Here is a 20,348-nt window from a genome sequence, read left to right as displayed (position 1 = left end):
ACTTGGACTAATATAAGAGACTGAACTACATACCTGTCCTACGTACCTGTAAAGTATTAATTTTACCTCTTTTTTTTCAAACAGGTTTTGAAGTATTATGGTAAAAAAAAAAATATTGCAGGTACTCCATTACAGAAGCTGTTTTACATCACTGTCGTTCTAAAACTCATTACTCCTTTCACTGAGTGACAGATTTACATTCAAGGTTTTATACATCTGAAAAAAAAAAACAGAAAAATGAATTGTACAATTAACTTGTTTTTTATAAATGTTAAAGTAGTAAATAAAGACCAGTCATTTGTAGATGACTTGGAAATGCATCCATAGAAAATTTAACAAAACATTTGGTTTGTAACAACAAAGCAAGGTCATGTGCTTCTCATATTTTAAAGACCGTGAGGAGTCACCTACATGGATGAGTTCCTGCAGGTGGACATTCAAATCTGGCAGGCCTTGCTACAAATGATTTAAAAAGTAACGATTGTGTAATTTACAGAAGCTACTTTCTGACAAATTTTACTTTTGAATTGTCTGAAATGTTAACTTTAGTTGCATCACTCGGCATGATGGCGCACATCCATGTGTTTCCTGTTTCTGTCTGATGCTTGGAGCTTGTGCGTCTTTGCCCTTGAAGGCTCCAGTCGTCACTGGTTTCTGTGGCAACCCGGTTTTGAAAATAGCTTCGCCTCTAACGGCCCACATGCTGTCGCAAGTTCTCCGGGCTGGAGCCCACTCTGGATGCATGACTCATTCATTGCTCATTATCGTCCCACTCTCATTTCATGTCATCCTGCTCGAATGGCGTGCGTGGGGTGGCGTGGGGGAGACGGAGTAGCGGCTACTACAAAGCTGGTGTAGCCAAGCTGCGATTGGCTGGTGGGATCCATTTAATCTTCTGCCACTACTAGAGGGTCCACCTCCATCCTCCTCCCCCTCTCTCGCTTTCAGCCCGCCCCTGTCAGCATCCACACACAACAGAGTGCTGTCTCTGTTCCAGGGGAGAATATCAGCTCTGCGCAGGGAGGAGAGGATTAGCTCAGCCACTCATCTCATCTGCATTTACGTTCCTAGGGAAGCACATGAGCATCCAAGGCTGCACCCCTTTTGCATAAAACCTGGCACTCCAATCACAGAGGCTGCACTTGATCTGCTGTCTTGACTGTGTGAAGATTCAAAGACTACAGGGTTTTTTTTCTTCTTATTTATAGGTGTTCTGCATACTTTTTCGTCATACTCTAAAAGGACATTTATGTTGGAGATGCGCTTATTTAACTGGGAAAATGCAAGTCATATTGTTTGACAGTCACTTCTTTTAAAAAGAAAAAAAAAATCAAGGAGACTATCCTCATTTTTTGGGACTTTTTTTTTTTACACTTCTTTTATCTTTTTTCCCTTTTGGGGACTGAAGCTTCAGAATGCCATCTCGAGAGTCCTACGACGTACAAAAGAAAGACAAGCCCCTGGTGCAAAAGGCCAAGCGAGAGGCCAATCAGGAGGACATTCTGGCGGCAGCTCTGGGAATGAGGATGGGGCCACAGAAACCTTCAGCCACTTTTTGGCAACCACTTAAACTGTTAGCATACTCGCAGCTCACCTCACTGGTTCGCAGAGCCTCGCTGAAGGAGGTTGTCCAGTCGCCCAGGTCTGAAAAAGTCCACAACTTTAAGGTAAGATGCCTCTGCAAAACTGTCTTCATGTCATCATGTGTTGCCAGAGGGCTGCTGCTTGTGGGGGATGAGGAGGGCTTTGGGGGTGGGGGGGCAAAAAACAGAGCTGTTTTGGTCTGTCCAGAGAGATTTTATCAAAAGAAAATCTGTTGGTCGGGCTGTAGAGCGCTGCTGTCAGATAGAGCACCAGATGGGGAGATTATGATGCTGGATGAGGGTGAAACAGTGGAGGACAGCATCCCTGTTTGCCTTCAGTTTTGTTTTTATTGGGACAGAGAGCAGCAGCAGAATTTGACAATGTTTTTTTTGTGCTGGTCTCTTCCTGCTGCTTTGCCCTTTCAGTTTGCTGATTGCTCCATTTTATCCTTTTGCATGTGTGAAGTTTGTAATTATGCACAGTAATGATGGTGTTTTGCTGCCATAATGGACAAAATATAAAATTGTGCAAAAAACCTAATTAGGCATCTTGACAGTTCATTAAACTCAAAAATGTTTTGGATTTACAGAAAAAAACAATGTTTTCCTGTTAGAAACATAAAGTAAAGTCATTTTGATTTCATGTTTTCTTTATCAACAATTACATTTAAAACAAAAATCACTGCTTGAAGTTCTTATCTTAATTCATTCTTTGTGATTATGATTTCTGCTTGCATTTTATAGGGTGTTTACACATTAGTCTGCAGTTAAATCTGGTACAATGCATCTCTAATTCATCAATTAAATCTCTGTTTGTGTAGTGGTTTTCATGCACATCGAGGGAAACACAAAGTCCTTTGCATCAGCTAGAAAAAGGAAGCAATAGCACAGAAACAGACAATGGCAAAAAGAAAATAAATAAACAAACACGGAAAAGGAGAAACATAGTATTAACAATGGAAGAAACACATTGTTGTTAATGCAGTTGTAATAATGAGCAAACACAAGAAGCACAAGATTGCAAGAAGCATAGAGACAACAAATCTGTATAAAAGCATTAAATTATTATGTGTTAATGAAAGGTTTTTTTTTTTTCTCACAGCCTCTGACAAATACAAAAACACATTTCCGTTTGTGTCTTTTATTAACTTGCTGCCAGAAAACTGGCAGAGCACTGTTTTTTTTTTTTTTTTCTTGTTTGGTTCAGGGGCCTCTCTGATTGGCTGGACTGTTGTTACCCGCTGGAGTGTGGGAGCAATCTTTGCCCCACTGTTTCCACTGAAATGTCTCCCAGCAACTTATTATAAGGCCACTGTGTGAACATCCCACAAAGATGCAAGACTGCCCATCACTTCTCCACAAACACCTTCACCTTCTTCTTTAAGACAATTACAATATGCCCTTCATACTCGTTGTTGCAATGATGATTAGTTTAAACTGAAATACTTTTACTAAATGCTGCCCTGGGAAATGCCGGGTATGCAAAAACATTTTTTTTTTAGCATTATCATTATTAAGTGGCCAACTTGTGATTTTTGTGATGGTGACAATAAAAGGTGATCCTGATTTCACCGAAAAAAAAAAATACATAAAAAGCTCTATTTTAGTCAAGTAAAAGAAAAACGGTTAAATAAAGTATGTTTCAAAAAATGTATTTTATTTTTGAATAATCCAGTTTAGGTTGGCTGTATTTACATTTTTTTTAACTACAAATGATCACATTTAATCCAAATTCCTTAAAAAAAACAATAAAATAGCTCTTAAATATATGAATTTAGCATCATTAACATGCTATTTAAATTGCCTCATTCTCTTACAATTTCCCGTCCCCAATGACTTGAAATCACAAAAGCAACTGAAAACCCATTTGAACCCAAATGATAGATATAAATTTTCCCCCCAAATTCACTCCTTCGTAGATTGTCACTCTGGGTGGTTTGCCATGTGGTGGGTCATCCCTCTCATCTCATCAGGGATGAGAAGAAGTGGAAGGAGGGGAAAGAGGTCAAATGTTTTTTGTGTAAATAAGATAGATTAAATGACTGGACTCGTCTAACTGTCCTCCTTCCTGCTGCAGGTCCACACCTTCCGGGGGCCTCACTGGTGCGAACACTGTGCCAGATTTATGTGGGGGCTGATGGCTCAGGGGGTCAAATGTGCAGGTATGTTCAATTCATCACAATAAAGCAACATTATATAAACTGCTATGCCTCTTTACCGCATTTCTTTGTTACACTGGTGTTGTTCAAAATGAGCATTACTCTATATAGGTTACTTGGTTTACGATGCATCTGGAGCTGGATTATTGAATTTTAATCCAAAACTGTCAACTCTTGTTTGGGGATTATTGATTGTACAACAAAGCTGTGATGCAACATATATGCAACGGGATCTAAAACCTTATTTTCGACCTACTTTTGTTTGCACTAAGTGGTATGGGGATCAGTCATGTGGAAAATTTACTTTCTGGGATAAAAACTCACAGCTTTCTGGGGCTGAAGATACAAAATATAAGTCAAATGGAGTCGATGCATTTTACAGCTCTCCTCATCATCTCCGCTGATGGATTATGCTACCCAGGCTGAGCACATTTGAAGAGCATTCACTAGAGAGGCACGGATCCGTGAACAGTCAGTTGGAAATTCAAAAATCCCATATTTGTTCAGTCAGTGGAGGCACCATACTGAACACTACCAGGTCATGCTGACAACCGCCTTTGGTGTGGAAGTTGTTGCTGAGGAATAAATATGATAAACTATTAAATCATTTGATCTTGCTTCAAAAACAATTTACTGTGAAAGGTGGTTGCTCCAAATGTAAAATTATGCCCTATATAGCTACAAAAAGAATCTTTAAAGAGCCCTTCTTGAAAGCTGCAATCCATACGAGCAAGTCAAGGAAAAAAAGGTGAATCAGAAAATATCCACAAAGTTCTGATCAACTCGTTTTGCATACTCACCCACTTTGTGCAGTCACTCTCTGTCTTTCTGAATTCGCTCAGTCCTTTACCTGCGAGTAAAGTTCCTTGAGTGCGTTTCATCTCCAACATGTCAAATACTCCAGGTGAGATTTCTGTCTCAGCACTACAACCCAGTCTGGTGTGCGTCTTTGATGTTTTATTGATGCAACAAAGTGTGTCACATAAGTCTGCAAAGAGATCTGATATTAATTATTAACAACTTGATGCTGAGCGCTGACAACAATCTATATAAAGCCTCATATGGTGGGAGCTAATCTTCATCAGCCACTTACAAACAGACACATCATTCCTTTAGACTCAACCCCAGCTTGCTGAATCTGGGGCAGCAATGTCTCCCATGATTCTCACATTTGCATACCAAAAAAATAAAAAAATAAAACCCTCACTGTTCTTCCAGACCCCCTGTTTTCTTTTTTGTATGTGTGAACTGTTTTTGGCCCAGTGCCAGAGAGCGAGGCTCCGCTTGTGCTTGTTGTGGCACATTTCCTCATCAGAGTAAAACCCTCCCACCCACCGACCCACCCAGCCTCATCCCATCATGCCTGTGAAGGAAAACAAAGCTGGCATATCTCTTTAATGAGGTGCAGAGTTGGGACTGTGTGGAAAGGAGCTTTTTTTCCCCCACTCTCTCACACACACACATTAAAATTCAGCCCCTTTCAATCATAGAGCTGGGTCAAGCCCTATTTAACCTAAACACTTGAAATAATATATATATATAAAAACGAGACCAGCCTCAAAAATCTTTCTAGACAAAAAGGCGTCCAGTACATTTTCTAGACTGGGATGATAATGTGCCGATAAGAAAATGAACAACCCCTCTCTCAAATGGGAGAATAGCAAAAGTCAGAGTCTGGACTCCCTTGGGATCAGCCTCCCCCACCAGAGACCCCGGACCACCACCGTCCTCACACGGACAAGGGTGGCTCAGCAGGCTTGCAGCCGATGACATGCACATCCCTGTTATACGACCTGTCTCATGTCTTTAAGAGAATCATCTCTTAGGGTAATTACATTTCTGCATCAATGCATATAAAAGCAGGCGGTGCGAATTTCTCTGGGGATCCATATTAATCAAAATATCCTCAAATGCTAAAAGCTTCCGAAGCTTTCACAGCTTTTTTCTTTTACAACACAGAAAATGCAACATTTCTCTCCTGGTTCTCGAATGTATATTTCTTAATAGCTTTTTGTTTAAAACGGCTGACTGCATTTGTGAAACATACACCCCCCCCTTTACAACTTGAAGACACAAGCTCATCCAAGATCTAAGGAGCTAAAGAAGTGGCCCATTTTAATCTGGGAAAGTAGGTCTTCTGTAGCCCGCAGCGCCTCGATCTCTGCTTCCACTGACAATGAGCGCAAGCTTAGATTTGGAAAAGAATAGAGCCCTGCGCTGACTGGCCTTCCTCTGGGCACCAGCGTTTTCACTGAGCCTCCAACTCCCTACATGTGTCCCTGTTAAAGAGCAGAGCTGCAGCCTGTCTCTCTCTCCCTGCTGATGCTCTGTTCTCAACACAATGATAGAAGCTGCGCCTCAAGGCCTCGTACGCTGCGACTGAGAGGAAGACACAATATGCTCTGCTTTTCCTGATATTCCCCTCAAACACCAGTCAAAGAGCGTATTATGTCTTGTAGATATTTTTGGGCAACCAGAACATTGCACGGCATATTCCCGTCTTGTTTTTTTTTGTTTTTTTTTTTAGCTCATCTTTCTTTAATTGGTTCATCTGAATTCATCTAAGGCCATCTGGACGGGAATGGATGTATTCGGTACTCAAGGTTACTCCAATGCTGTGAGGAGATGAAACAAATTCTCCAGAGGTGCTGTGACATTTTAGAAGCTAATATGAAAAAATGAACAGTCACAAATCATCCAGTGAGATTTGGATTCTATTTGTTGCCAAGTGCATTCAAGCAAGCAAGATCGTCATGTCAAAGCAACTGCTTATTAATAACTCGACTCCTCTTCTTTTTTTATAGACTGTGGTATGAATGTTCACAAAGAGTGCTCGGCTCAGGTGCCCAACGACTGCAAGCCCGACCTGAGACACATCCGTAAGGTTTACAGCTGCGACCTCACGACCCTGGTGAAGGCCTACAACACAGCCCGACCCATGGTGGTGGACATGTGCATACGGGAAATCGAGTCCAGAGGTTAGTTTTTATGCATTTTATACACAAGCGAAAACGAGAATGACTTTTCGCCTTGACGTTTCTCACAGTTTGTCACGTTACATCCATAAGTCATTATTGGGATTTTCTGTGATGGACCAACACAGAGTGTTGACTTAATCATAAAACTAATCAATTAAATGGCTAAAATGATGTGACATTTTCAATTAAAATACAACAATTGTGGCTCAGCATGTTTGTTTTGCAGTGTCTTTACAAATAATGCTACTGGAACAAAACAATTAAAAAGGGGTTTCTGAATAGAGAAAAACCCATTAGGTCTTCTGGTCTTATTTAACCAGAAGACCTTCGTCCATGTGTTTGGCGTGTCCTCTACATGGGCTGTGGACAATTTTAAACCTGATATGACTTTCTTTCAACATCAGGTTAAAGTGCATTTCTGACAACTGATAATGTTTGGTGTTTTTGTACTGAGATTAAATAATTATAGACTGTAAAGGTTGGACTAGGTTTTATTTGGTGTTGTCAAAGTAACGGTGGCTACAAATGCACATCAAACTTGTCAGATTTCTATTTTTCTTTTTATTAAATAATGCTTCATTTCCTTCTGCTGCAAGAGTGAGCACATTTTTTTGTGTTTCATAAAATCACAACAAAATCCTTTGAACCTGTGGTTTCAACAAGGCAAAATGTGAAGAAAAAAAAGTTCAAGTGATATGAATATCTTTGGAAGGCAGTATAAACGGGTAAAAACATATGCGGTAGTAAAAGGTGAAATAAATAGAAACCTTAAAAGTTATTTGAAACTTTGCTGTCATTACAAAAAAACCTAAATTGGAAAATTTATTATTTCATTTAATGAGACTCTCTGCTTCCGTCAAGCATTATTCCAAGATAATAAAAACAATTTCATGTTTAACTTGTTTAAATTGATCATTATACTTGAATACCAACTCTCCTTTTTTGCTAATTTCTTAACAGATACAAGTCTTTGAGTGGCTTTCAGACTTTTGTTTCTTGTATTTTTAAAACGGTTTTCTTTTAAAACAGTTTTCTTTCAGCTCACCTTCAATGTGTACCCTTTTGGTTGTAGTGCTTAAAGTCGGATTCAATTACAGACTAATTTAATGTTTTTGTTTGCAAGCGGAGGCTGAGTGGAGTGATGAGATTGCTGGTAATTGTAAATGTGTAATGAGGAAAACATTACTCTGTTTCCTGCTGTCTTAGCTGATTGCATTTCAGTTAAATCATTCAGAGAACTCTCATTGTCTCCCCTCTAATGTCTGTCTGCACCTAAGTTTGATTAATGGCTTTATTATTTTGCCCAGTGATGCAGAAAACTGTTTCCACAGACCCATGTTTCCTTTACTGCATGATACTGAGGATGTTTTGACTTTAACTTCCCCTGAATATTTCAGATGTATTCCAAAATTATTTGTTGCTAAATGCAGGTGAAAATGGTCTAAATCTCTGCTAAGAGCTTGCTTGATATTTGAAAGTTTGCATGTTTTTTCTTTAAGGACTGAAGTCAGAGGGCCTCTACAGAATATCCGGATTCAGCGATTCGGTGGAAGAAGTCAAGTCGGGATTTGATAAAGGTTTGTCTTCTTTGTTTTATAGATTGTCTTCAAGTCAAGGATGACACTTGAAGCCTGTTTGCATATGTCGACAAGACAGTCAGATCTCTTCAGATTAATGAAAAATTGACAGGATTAGAGTCCATCTGGGAGTGCAGATCCTGACATCTCAGACTCCTGTTGAATTTCGCTGTGTGGACAGATAGGGAGTTTCCTACCGAGGGGTCACACTGTCTTAAACGTGGCCATATTGGGATTCAGTAGTCAACTTAGTGAGAATAAACCTGTCGTGGCCGAGTGCTGTATGAATTTTAACTGTAAGAAAAACCCCACAGCAGCGGACTGAATCCTGAGCCAGATCCGCATGCAGGAGATCATCCATGACAGAGTGTCATTCCAGCTCACAGCGCTGTGATGTTCAGTCTGCCAGCACAAGTAGGCCACGCTCTCCTCTGGAAAGCATGCATAAATGAGCCAAAGTCAGAATTAAACAGGCCAAAGGCATGATAGCTGATACTCCGGGAAAAAAATAAGAGAGAGAGCGGAAATTGATTTTTTTTTTCCCCCCCAACACCATAAAGCAGTGTGTCTTTACTCCTCAGTTCACACAGTGATGTGAAAGTGCTGATGTGAGCCATTTTCAGTACAAGCACTCTCATTTTCCCATTCTTGTCTCCCTTATCCTGCCACGTATCTCTGCAGATGGCGAGAAGACAGACATCTCAGTGAACGCCTATGAAGACATCAATATCATCACGAGCGCGCTGAAGCTGTACCTCAGGGATTTGCCTGTTCCTGTAATCTCCTACGATGCTTACCCCAGGTTCATCGAGGCCACAAGTAGGTTTAAGAAATCATTTAAAGCAGGCAAATATTATTGATGAAGAAAAACATTGCTTTTATTTTGCACAAGATCTCTAGATGGAGCAAATGTGGCAGATCACATCTTTGATAAGTAAAGAAAAAAGTACACCATAAAAGAGGTAAACTGTAAACAAAGGAAATCCACCTGCAGACAGTGGTAGTGTGGACCTCAGATTTGTATAAATTTATGACATCGGATCGCTTTCCTGAAATACTTTTGCACTTGTTGAAGTTATTTAAAATGAAATAGGACAGAATAGACTTTAATAATGCACAGAATGCAGCTGATGTGCTGCACAGAACTTTTATAGCTTTTGCTCATTTTCAGCACTGAAGCCCTGATTATATAAAAGCCCCATTGTGATTTTTACATAATCAGCACAGCAACATTAAGACGACCAACTAGTTAAAATTACTTTACGCTACACAGTAAAACCCATATGTATGCAGTGCAATAAGTTTTAATTAACAAACCAACTACAAAACCCTCAAATAAATATAAGCTTATGGCAAATGTGATCTGCATCCGGACACAAGGAAACGCATCTGAAGCACATTATATAGTTCTACCTTTTAATATTTATTTCCCCCAATTTACTTATCGTAACTATATCCGTTGTTGGTGCAGATTGTGCATTTTACTTAATTATGTTCTCCAAAAAAAACGGCCTTGCCTTGCTTTAAACCACTAATCTCCAACACTATCGCCCATTGCTCTTTGATACAAATGGCTTTTAGCCAACAACAGGAAGTACTTTTATCCCTCACTGCTTCCTCTGAGGGTAGAGTGATGCCTGACCACTTTTAAAGGGATAAATAATTTAAAATGCCAGATACCGCAGTAGACAGTTTTATCTAGCTTTAGCTGTTTATTCATTCCAAAAGATGTAAGCAATTTGGAAAACAGTGAGGCTTGCTGTTTGTTTTGGTGCTAACTACTATTATTAGCAAAAGAAGCCAGTGACATGATGTTTCTCTGCGCAAGATGCAAGATATATATATATATATATATATATATATATATATATATATATATATATATATATATATATATATATATATTTTTTTTTTATTTTTTTTATTTTTTTCATTATATATTTTCTAGATTTGTTCTATACACTACCATTAAATGTAACATGTACTGTAGTAAGAGCATTTTTCTTCTTTACTTTTTTGGACAGGATTTGCTTTTCTCTGTGGTTGTCTTTCTCTGGGTATTTCAAAAACTTTCCAACAAGATATCTCTTAAATAGAAACTCTTACATGTAGATGTTTTGAGCCACTTTACCCCTCGGGCCCCCGAGCCTGTGCCCCTGTGTCCCTTTCAGTGATCTTTTCATGCTGATCACGTCATCCTCTCTGTTTGGCAGAGCTAACAGATCCTGAGAAGAAGCTGGAAGCTTTCCGGGAGGCTCTCGCTCTGCTGCCGCCATCACACAAGGAAACTCTCAAGTACCTCATGGCCCATTTAAAAAGGTGAGTAATGCAAACAAGCCCTGAAACAGCTAATGGATAGAATGAAATTTAAAACAACTTGAGAGAATGGGAGAGGAGTGAACACAACACCAGTGTTATTTTCATTCCTCTCGCTCTGGCATGGAGTTGTGTGTATGCCTAACTGTAATAAATATTTCAGGGTAACACAGAATGAGAAATTCAATCTGATGAGTGCGGAGAACCTCGGCATTGTCTTCGGGCCCACCCTCATGCGTGCGCCCAACCAGGACGCCATGACAGCACTGAACGACATCCGCTACCAGAGGCAGGTGGTGGAGGTGCTCATCAAAAACGAAGACGTGCTCTTTTAAGCTCTGATCAAGACTGTTTTTCGGTTTTCCAGCTGTTCCCTTATGTGAATACTTTCTTGTATTATAATAATGGATACTTTTTTTTTAATGCCTTCCATACGAACTAACATCTGTTCTCGGTGCACATGATGCACCTTGCCTATTTACTGATTCCCCATTTTTGTCGGGGGGTTTTTAGGAGCTGATAGGCCCGCATGCATGGTGCGAGGTCTCTTTTGATTTGTTGTTGTACCCTAGCTCGTGTTAAGATTGTGATTTTGCATTAGTCCGTCCTGTAGGTGGTAGTCGTCGTCCACATTCCTTTCTGCTGGCTCTGCAGTTACTTCTATGAGACTTTGTACATCACGATGGAAATAAGCTACTAAATTTTCTAGGTGATTTTTACGACGCTGTATTTTTTTACCTCCTTGATCGTTTGTAAGTGACCCACAGTTTTTGGCTGAATGGACTTTCTGTATGTAAACGCTGGTGCATTTGCCTGATGGTAACATTTTTATTGTGCTATAAAATGGCATTATTTGTGAAATTAATTTTGTACTGTATTGTTTTTTTTCTATACAACCTGTGCATGATCACTTTAATTTATTAAACCCTACTTTGACAAACTCTTTATGAATTATTGCCTTAATAAAGAATCAACATCATATTGGTGATTAAAGAAGCATTTCTTGTTAATGCATTTTTGTCTTGTTAGTCTTTTGACTGGGAAATGACAGAAAAAACTGCAAGCTCAGTATTGGGTATTTGGCTTATGTTTATACGACGACAAAGATACACTGCTTCCAGTAAATAATGCTTGATTATTGTTTATACATCTGATGCTGCAGCTTACATGACACCAAACACATTATTTGTATTTTACATAAATGGTACCCAAATGTGAGGACAATTACCGAGGGACAATGTTCCTGAATCTCATTCTCCATCATACAGATGCTCTGTCTGTACTGATGAAGATTTCTTTATTGTAGCAAACCAAATAATTTAATTGGCTGGCATGGCTAGAGGGTGAGTTCTGTTTTTCTAGCCAGTTAAGCTGATAACTATTTGACCTCTTGGGGGCACTCAAAGGCAGGCAGTGTTGAAGACACTAACACTTTTGGCACAGAATGGTCTGAAGTATGAGAAATACTAAAAACGAGTCTGTGGTGTCTAGGAAAATGTTACTTGTCCTGACATGATGACTGAGCTTTACGCCTGTCTAACCAACAGGCTACACGTAAAACATGCAAGAAAGGAGCATCATACAATAAATACATCCTCCAATCATGTGATGGCACACAGGACTGAAATATGCACCCTCCCCCCTTGCTTTCTGCTGTTGCACTACTGCTCCTCCCCCACAGCAGAGTCTGCTTTGAATCCGCAACTTTATGTTGATCCTTCGTAATTTGCAACAATCTTGAGTTTGTATGCTCAAGATTACCCATCTCATATTATACCTTGAGGTCATAGTGACAGTTTTAACAAATATGTTAAAAACATATTTTTATAAAAGTTATCTGCAGCTTTAATGGTGGCAGTTCAAACATGCATACGCTCAGTGTAACTATAACAAACCCACAAATCAATAAAGATTTGGCCTCTTTTTCCCCGACTCTACACTGAATCAAATTCTGCTCAGAGCCTTACACATGAATAAATCCTTCAGTTGGAAAGCTACCAGTGGATTGTTAGTCCAATATAATAAGAAAATAATTTTCCATGTCTTTTGTTCTGTATCCCCCATTTGGGAAGAAACTTCTATAAAGATGTGCCTCCAGTGTTGCCAGATTTCAAAGCAGAAAGGCTGAAAGAAAATAAGGCTGCAAACACCTGGAAAATGAGATAAGATGTATTAAGAAGTTCCTGTGCAAGACTGAGTCAATAAATGATAGACGATTTTTAAATCTGTTGGAAAAAGTGCATCTAAAACCCCCCACACATCAGATGACTTTCCCAAAAGACACCCTTAAAACATCACTCGCATAGATTCCCTGTGTGATTAAAACCTGATCCTTGTTACCTGAAGCTACACTCCTGTGCTGCTTATAGGGCTTTAATTACTGGATAAATATGTAAACACTGTCACACAGAATTAATAATGTCTATCCAAACAATTTACAAAAACCGGTCATGCTCATAATCTGGGCCTCATTATACAATTTCTATTCATACTATTCAGATTCAGGACCATATGACACCTGGTAAAGAGTAATGTTTCTAGTTTATTTGGACATGTGGATATTTAATGTAAACTTTGATAACACTGTAAAATTCAAGTAATATGTAGTATAATAAAAGTGTGTATGCATAAATACACAGTCATTGGAATCAAATCTTATAAACAGTTTGGAGAGTCAGCTACACAAATATCAATTTGATACTACTGCAATTATAAAACAATGCACTCAAATGGAGTTTATTTAAACAAATGAGTAAAATCTGTTCTTTAAGGTAACCAGATGATTGCATGAAGTCACAAACATTGCAGCAATTTCTCCCTCCTAAGCAGCTGTCTGAAGCCTTTAGGAAGAAGATTATAGCAGCTAATGAACCTGGAAATTGGTTTGCATTGGTCTTACAAGAGTTTGAAAAAAACAACTTTGACTGTATGGGAAATGATCTATGAGTGAAGGACATTCAAAATAAATACCCCCATGCTCTACCCGTCTAGAGCATGGGACTAAAAACAAATGAAAAGTCCTGGGGGAGAGTTAAAGTGTCCATTCACTGGTTAATCAGTATTCCTGGTAACCACTGGAGCATGGAGACAAAAGAACACAAATTAGAGAAGAATTTACTGAAAAGGATAACTCAGGAGATGAATACAAGAAAATCTCTAAATCACTGAATCTGGAGTTCAGTTAAATTCATCATCAAGGAACAGAAGGAATATGTCACATGTGTAAATCTGTCTGGATCGGATCGTCCTCACAAACTGAGTGACTGTTCCCCAAGGAGACCCGTGAGAGAGACCACCAGAACACCACTGAGTACGCTGAAGAAGTTACAAGCTTCATGAGCTGAAATCGGGAAGACTCTGCAGACAGTAACTGTCGATTCTTCACCAGTCAAACTTCATGGGAGCGTGTTAATTTGAAAGCCACCGTTGAACAAAACTTAAATCAAGATTTGACTAACCGGTCACGTGAAGAAAGTTCTTTGATAACAAGAGCTTTCTTCCACTGTCTTTCTTCTTCCATTTTGATGAGACCAAAATGGAGGTTTTTGGTTAACAAACAAGATTCTATGTTTGGCAGACATTGAACTCTGCTCATCAACAAAATACGCCACCCCCACTGTGAAGCACGGTGGTGTCAGCATCATGCTGTGGGGATGCTTCTTGGTAGCTGACCCTTGAAGACCTGTGAAGGTAGAAGATAAAATGAATGTGTCCAGCTAAAGCTACACAGAAATGGTCTGAAGACAGCAAGGTGGATGTTATAGAGTGGCCTAGTCAAAGTCACTTTGACATGAAAGAGGTTTTGTTGTTTTTGGTTTTGATAAAAAAAATGTGTTGATCATGACTGATTTGTGAAAACATGCATGTGAATAAATGTATATCTCTAGATAGATAGATAGATAGATAGATAGATAGATAGATAGATAGATAGATAGATAGATAGATAGATAGATAGATAGATAGATAGATAGACAGACAGACAGACAGACAGACAGACAGACAGACAGACAGACAGACAGACAGACAGACAGACAGACAGACAGACAGACAGACAGACACACACACACACACATAATATAATATAATACAATATAATACAATATTATTATATATAATACAATATTATATATATATATATATATATATATATATATATATATATATATATATATATATATATATATATATATATATATATATATTTGTCATTGACAATGAACAAATGATCTGTCATGTCAAATTTTCGTTTTGGCAGCTGTTTCTTTAATTTTTTTTTTTTTTTACTTCTCTTTCTGCAGCATTTCAGCAGCAATCAAGACTTGACATTTAATCGCTTGGCTGTTGGGACCACATCACATTGAGTTAACATAAGCCAAGTCCAGGCGTGTCTCTCGATTGTGTGGCAAAATTGGATTTTCATCCAACCGTTTAGCCTGCCCTTTCTATTTTGAATATATCCTACCTTCATCCATGATCTGCACCAACTGCAAAACGAAGCAAATCACAGCAATAAAGCTATCAGGGTCTTTATCTCCCAGGCAGATAATGCCATGCAAGAGTGGTGTCTCTTCAATGTACTGTGCATTGGATGTGCATCATTCACGGCAACATGGCAATGAAAGTAAATTTAAAAGGTGGTGATCCATGAGAAAACTGACCTTTCTCTTCGAACTTGATGTTAATTTCTCCTCCCTGCAAAATCCTGACTTGAAAATATGCAAAAGTTTTCAATTTTACGGATTGCATTCTTATTCTGCTCAATTATTTTGTCATCATATAACATACTACATACATACTTTCAAACAAAGCACAATGAAAATGCACACAGTGTTGCCTTTATGGTCTGGCAACTGATTCCACTAGACCCGTCATATTTTTGTCATAAGTTGTCTTATGTTGTTTTTATATTCTTTTGCAGTGGGTTGGTAAAAATCCAGTTTCTTTACAAAATGACTTTTAAGAAAGTCATCCGCTTTCTTTAAAGGACCAGATGGCAACATATTAGTGCTCACTATTGTTTGTGTTAATACAATAAAATAACCATCAAAACACCAATTTGGCATATTCTCTATACAAAGTTCATTTCTGCTTACAAAAACAGAAACAAACTAGAGATCTAAAGGAGCCTCAGTGGCTCCTTTAGAAACATCCTCATCCTGATCTGTGGCAGTGCTTTTGTGTTTTAAGGAGATGTGGCTCCAAACATGCTGTTTTTGTCAAAGTAGAACATTTCAAAAATGATCTATCTGCTTTGAAAAACAATGGAAAGCCCAAGTGTATTTTATTTATCTTTTCTACATTGGAGACTTTTAGATTTTCTGGTTCTAAAGCACATAGTCAGTCCTCAGGGGCCGGGGTTCTGCATGTTTCAGATTTTACCCCTTTTTTCACACATCTGAATTAAATGAATGGTTCATTTGTTGGACTCTGTAGAGTTAAGGAAAATGTTGATGAGGTAATTCAGTCATTTGAATGAGCTGAATGCATCTAAACCTGCAATGCGTTGACCCTTGAGGGCTGGACTTGGACAACCCACGCCAAAATATCTATGACATAAGGAATAAAGATGTTGTTTTTTCATTTCTATAAGAACACTGTGTCCTTTACATTGTTTAACGAACATTATTATCTCTCCAACAAAAGCTCTTTAATCCTCTTAATCTCCATCCAGGCCTAAAACTCTAATGTGTGTAGTTGTCATCAACCCCCTGCAGATTGATGCTTCTATTCAGATTCAGTGAACATTTAATCACTTACAGAGCAGATGTAAACACATGAGGTACAGTCCTCCAGAGGGCGGAAACAGAGAGGGAGCTATAATCAGAGCACCAAGCATGTCAAACATCTGAACACAATAAAACGTCAGGCATGAGGCGGGCTTGGATATAACTGGAGCTTAAGTGCTGCGAATTCAGGTGACCCGAGTGGTTGGATGGAGAGGAGGAGGGGGAAGGGTTAAGCCAAGTCTTTCTAATTCAAATGTTGCCAAAATGGTCATTTGTCACTAAGTGAGATGAATGAGGCCTGTGGATGAGTGACTGGCTGATTGAACAGATCGAGGATGTGAGGAAATTGAGTTGCTTGACCCGTCACAGGCCTGACGGAGCGGGCGGGGCAAAGCAGAGAAGAGACACGCAAGCAAACCTCCTGGCCTCTTGGAGACACAGAGCTGGATAAATAAATGTATTATATCTTTTATTATACTTATGCATAAAGATTTGTAGGTGCTGTAGGAATACTTTTAGAAATAAAAGAAAGTAAACCTTCACCTGTAATTAAAAGTTGCAACTTGTAGGCCATCTGTATATTTAAGAGATTCTATCCAAACTTTGATTTATTTCAAAGTCGGACCCTGTATTATTCTAGAAGACACATTCATAAACCTTTGCTGATGTAAAAATAAATTCTCATGTAGGTGCAACGGTCGAGCTTGTCAGATAGTTAATGAAAACATGAACATTACCATGTTTGTTTAAACTACTCATGTCCTGAATGCCTATTAATCATTGACTACATGCATTACCATGCAAAAACAAATGAAGAAAGAAATCAAATTTTAAATTAGTATTTTGTTTGACCACTTTTCCATTAAAACTTAATCAGTTCTTCTAGTAACACTCAGATATATATATTTTTAAACAATCAGATTTAGGTTGTTTCTACACATTTTTGGAAACTAAAGTCTGATTTTCTGAAAATGCAGGTTTCCTCACATTCTTCTGTCTTTTCTTGCAATCTGCAACATGAACAGTGATGCTGGTCATCGTGAGGCCGGGCAGAGGTGCATTACTGAGTATCTACAAATCTGCAAACCATGGAGGAGGTTCCTTGTGAATTTCAGAGTGCTTTTCTATAAACTGAGCTCGAAATTTGGAAGAAAATTGTGTGTGTGTGTGTGTGTGTGTGTGGGGGGGAGGCGGTTCTCAGTTGTGAAAACTACAAGGAGTTTGATTGGTCTAAATATATTCTGCAGCAGGTCTACAAACATTTCTGTATTCTTTTTTTGGGGGGGAGTGGGGTCGTTCGATATCATATGTAAATATTAGATGTCATGTTTTCATTGACTGTAAGTGAAAATGTAACACTTTATGCAGAAATGTCCTCTTAAAACATCAGTCTGTGTATAATTACTTTACGTAATGTGTTTAGCTTAGTGAATTGAGTAGCAGAAATATATTATATTTTCAATAATATTCTAATATATTTAATATGACGGTTCCCTATACATATTTTTTCACACCAGCCTAAAATCTTTGCACAGTGCTCTATCTCCACATACTAAATAGTAATTTTTTTCAAAAATCTTTCACCAAAAAGCAGCTTCCTATGTTGAGGTGTTGAACCAACTACTTCCTATACTGTGTCCAGGAGAATTCACCTCGGGTCCTTTATTGGAACAATAATAACAAGCCTGCAGTGGAGGGAAGAGGATTATGAAGGTATCAAAAGGATCTCAGTCCTATCATTTGACATTTGATGACCAGATCTGGTTCTCCACGAGAAGCATACTGTCAGGCTACATTTAATCCAGATCATGTCAACTCTTCTCTCACAGCTTATTGTTTTCATTTTAGTCAGCTTCATGTGACCTACAAACCGTAACCTTTATGTATGTATGTATGTATGTATGTATGTATGTATGTATGTATGTATGTATGTATGTATGTATGTATGTATGTATGTATGTATGTATGTACGTATGTATGTATGTATGTATGTATGTATGTATGTATGTATGTATGTATGTATGTATGTATGTATGTATGTATGTATGTACGTATGTATGTATGTATGTATGTATGTATGTATGTATGTATGTATGTATGTATGTACGTATGTACGTATGTACGTATGTATGTATGTATGTATGTATGTATGTATGTACGTATGTACGTATGTACGTATGTACGTATGTACGTATGTATGTATGTATGTATGTATGTATGTATGTATGTATGTATGTATGTATGTATGTATGTATGTATGTATGTATGTATGTATGTATGTATGTATGTACGTATGTATGTATGTATGTATGTATGTAAGTATGTAAGTATGTAAGTATGTACGTATGTATGTATGTGGCTCAAATTGCTAAATCCATCCTGTTTGTGTTGAAAACCCCCATCGTCACCAGCAGCCCACCATATGCTGCCTCTGACGATTTTTCTGCTTTGCATCAACAACTTGTACTCTCCCTCTGGTCCTCAGGCACTGATGTCTCTTTGCATTAACATTTAGGTTATCGTTGCTCTTGTTGATGAGTTTCTGCCTGTAGTGCCAAATGTTGCTTCGAAATTGTTCTTGAGACCAAATTACTGCTTAATTGCTATCCACCTGTACTTCTGAAGACCTACTAGGAAATAATTGAGATGCTTTTCCTACGCAACTCTAGATTTATTTATTTTTTTGTCTGGACTATATAATCTCGCCAGTCCTACAAAACAACTTAATCCGTATGTAATCACTTTCTTGCTGTCAGTCTGAGTCACGCATGTTTGTAAACATGATGCTCAATCCAGCTTTTCATAAATAGGTTTAAACAGAAGAGTGAAAATCCTGTGCCTGTGAAGCTCTTTGGTTTAATAATTACATCTCATTTCATCAACATGAAACTTTGTTTTTAACTCAGCTGTTATTTTGTTTTTTGTTGCTTCATATGAGGAGCTACACTGAACAGGTTCACAGCTCCTGCTGAAAGGAGAACTACTGACTTGATTTGTATATCTAATAAATCTGTATAATATGTATGTCTGACTCATATAGATTTATTACATGCATTTTGATGTATTTTAAGGATTTATTTTTGTGAATTTTGATGATTATAGTTGATGAAAAGCCAAACTTTACTCTGGCTGAAATTTACACTCATAAGATATACAAGCTCTAAACTGACCAAGTTAAAAGTGGTGTATGCTTATGAAAAATAAAGCTTAAAACGATTTTTGTAAGGTGCTGTAGCCACCTGTGTACATCTGTGCACATCCCTGCTGGTAGTGCTGTACGTTTTCTGCCAGATGGCAATGACTTAAACAGTGAGTGAAGAAGATGAGAAAAGTCTTTTCAGACCTGAGCAGCTTTCCTCTGCGTGATCCATCATATAATTACTGAAATGAGAGCTGTTTTAACTGATTGAAAACACAGAAAACATGAGCCACTTTAACAGTTCACATTTATAATGCAACATTGTCTTTTAGTGATTTCTCTCGACTTTTATCAGTAATCAGAATAATGTTCTCCAATGTTGAATACTGCTAGATACAATGAGAACTTACCCTTATTTTCTAGGTTTTGTTTTTGTTACCAACTCTACATTTGGCTGGTCCTTGTATTTAATCCTGTTTATCAGACTAACTGCCCCTGCATCTGCTGCTGCAGGAACTTCCCAGCTTATGTGCACATCTGGCAATGTTCCCAGTGTATAAGGCCTGCCTCATTACCCAGTGTCCCTCTGCGCTGTCATGTCTGAAAGCAGGCCTTAGCTTTAATGTATAATACATCACTAGATCCTAGTCTCTGATATGGCTGCTGACAGGAATGGGTGGAGGAGAAGCCAGCTCAAGAAGATGCTCTCAATGGGATAACAGCAAAACAAGAAACAACATGAACAAAACACTTCTGTGTAGTATGCCAAAATATGGGTTAGGGTCATTTATTATTTTAGAGCTTATAAAATAAAACGGACTTCTTACCGTGTAATTATAATTTGCCTATGCAATAAGCAAAGCACTGATT

At 38.3% G+C, this 20,348-nt stretch overlaps 1 protein-coding gene across 1 annotated transcript; it reads left to right on the top strand.

Moving 5' to 3' along the window:
- Nucleotides 1-567: 567 nt before the first annotated feature.
- Nucleotides 568-11,592, top strand: chn1 (chimerin 1). Its single transcript, XM_008399011.3, has 7 exons — nucleotides 568-1,667; nucleotides 3,661-3,745; nucleotides 6,547-6,720; nucleotides 8,220-8,297; nucleotides 8,979-9,116; nucleotides 10,511-10,616; nucleotides 10,777-11,592. Exons 1-7 carry the CDS (start codon nucleotides 1,416-1,418, stop codon nucleotides 10,946-10,948), a joined length of 1,005 nt encoding a protein of 334 aa, XP_008397233.1. The 5' UTR covers nucleotides 568-1,415; the 3' UTR covers nucleotides 10,949-11,592.
- Nucleotides 11,593-20,348: the final 8,756 nt, after the last annotated feature.

The sequence above is a fragment of the Poecilia reticulata genome, chromosome 2, assembly GCF_904066995.2.
Source record: "Poecilia reticulata chromosome 2, P_reticulata-male-v2, whole genome shotgun sequence".
Classification (NCBI taxonomy): Eukaryota; Metazoa; Chordata; class Actinopteri; order Cyprinodontiformes; family Poeciliidae; genus Poecilia; species Poecilia reticulata.
This window is presented reverse-complemented; position numbering and strand designations above follow the sequence as displayed.

Coding starts and splice junctions, on each gene's coding strand:
- chn1 (XM_008399011.3), top strand. CDS start 1,416: ATGCCATCTCGAGAGTCCTACGACGTACAAAAGAAAGACAAGCCCCTG. Junction 9,117..10,510: donor CAGGTTCATCGAGGCCACAA/GTAGGTTTAAGA, acceptor TCTGTTTGGCAG/AGCTAACAGATCCTGAGAAG. Junction 10,617..10,776: donor CTCATGGCCCATTTAAAAAG/GTGAGTAATGCA, acceptor TAAATATTTCAG/GGTAACACAGAATGAGAAAT.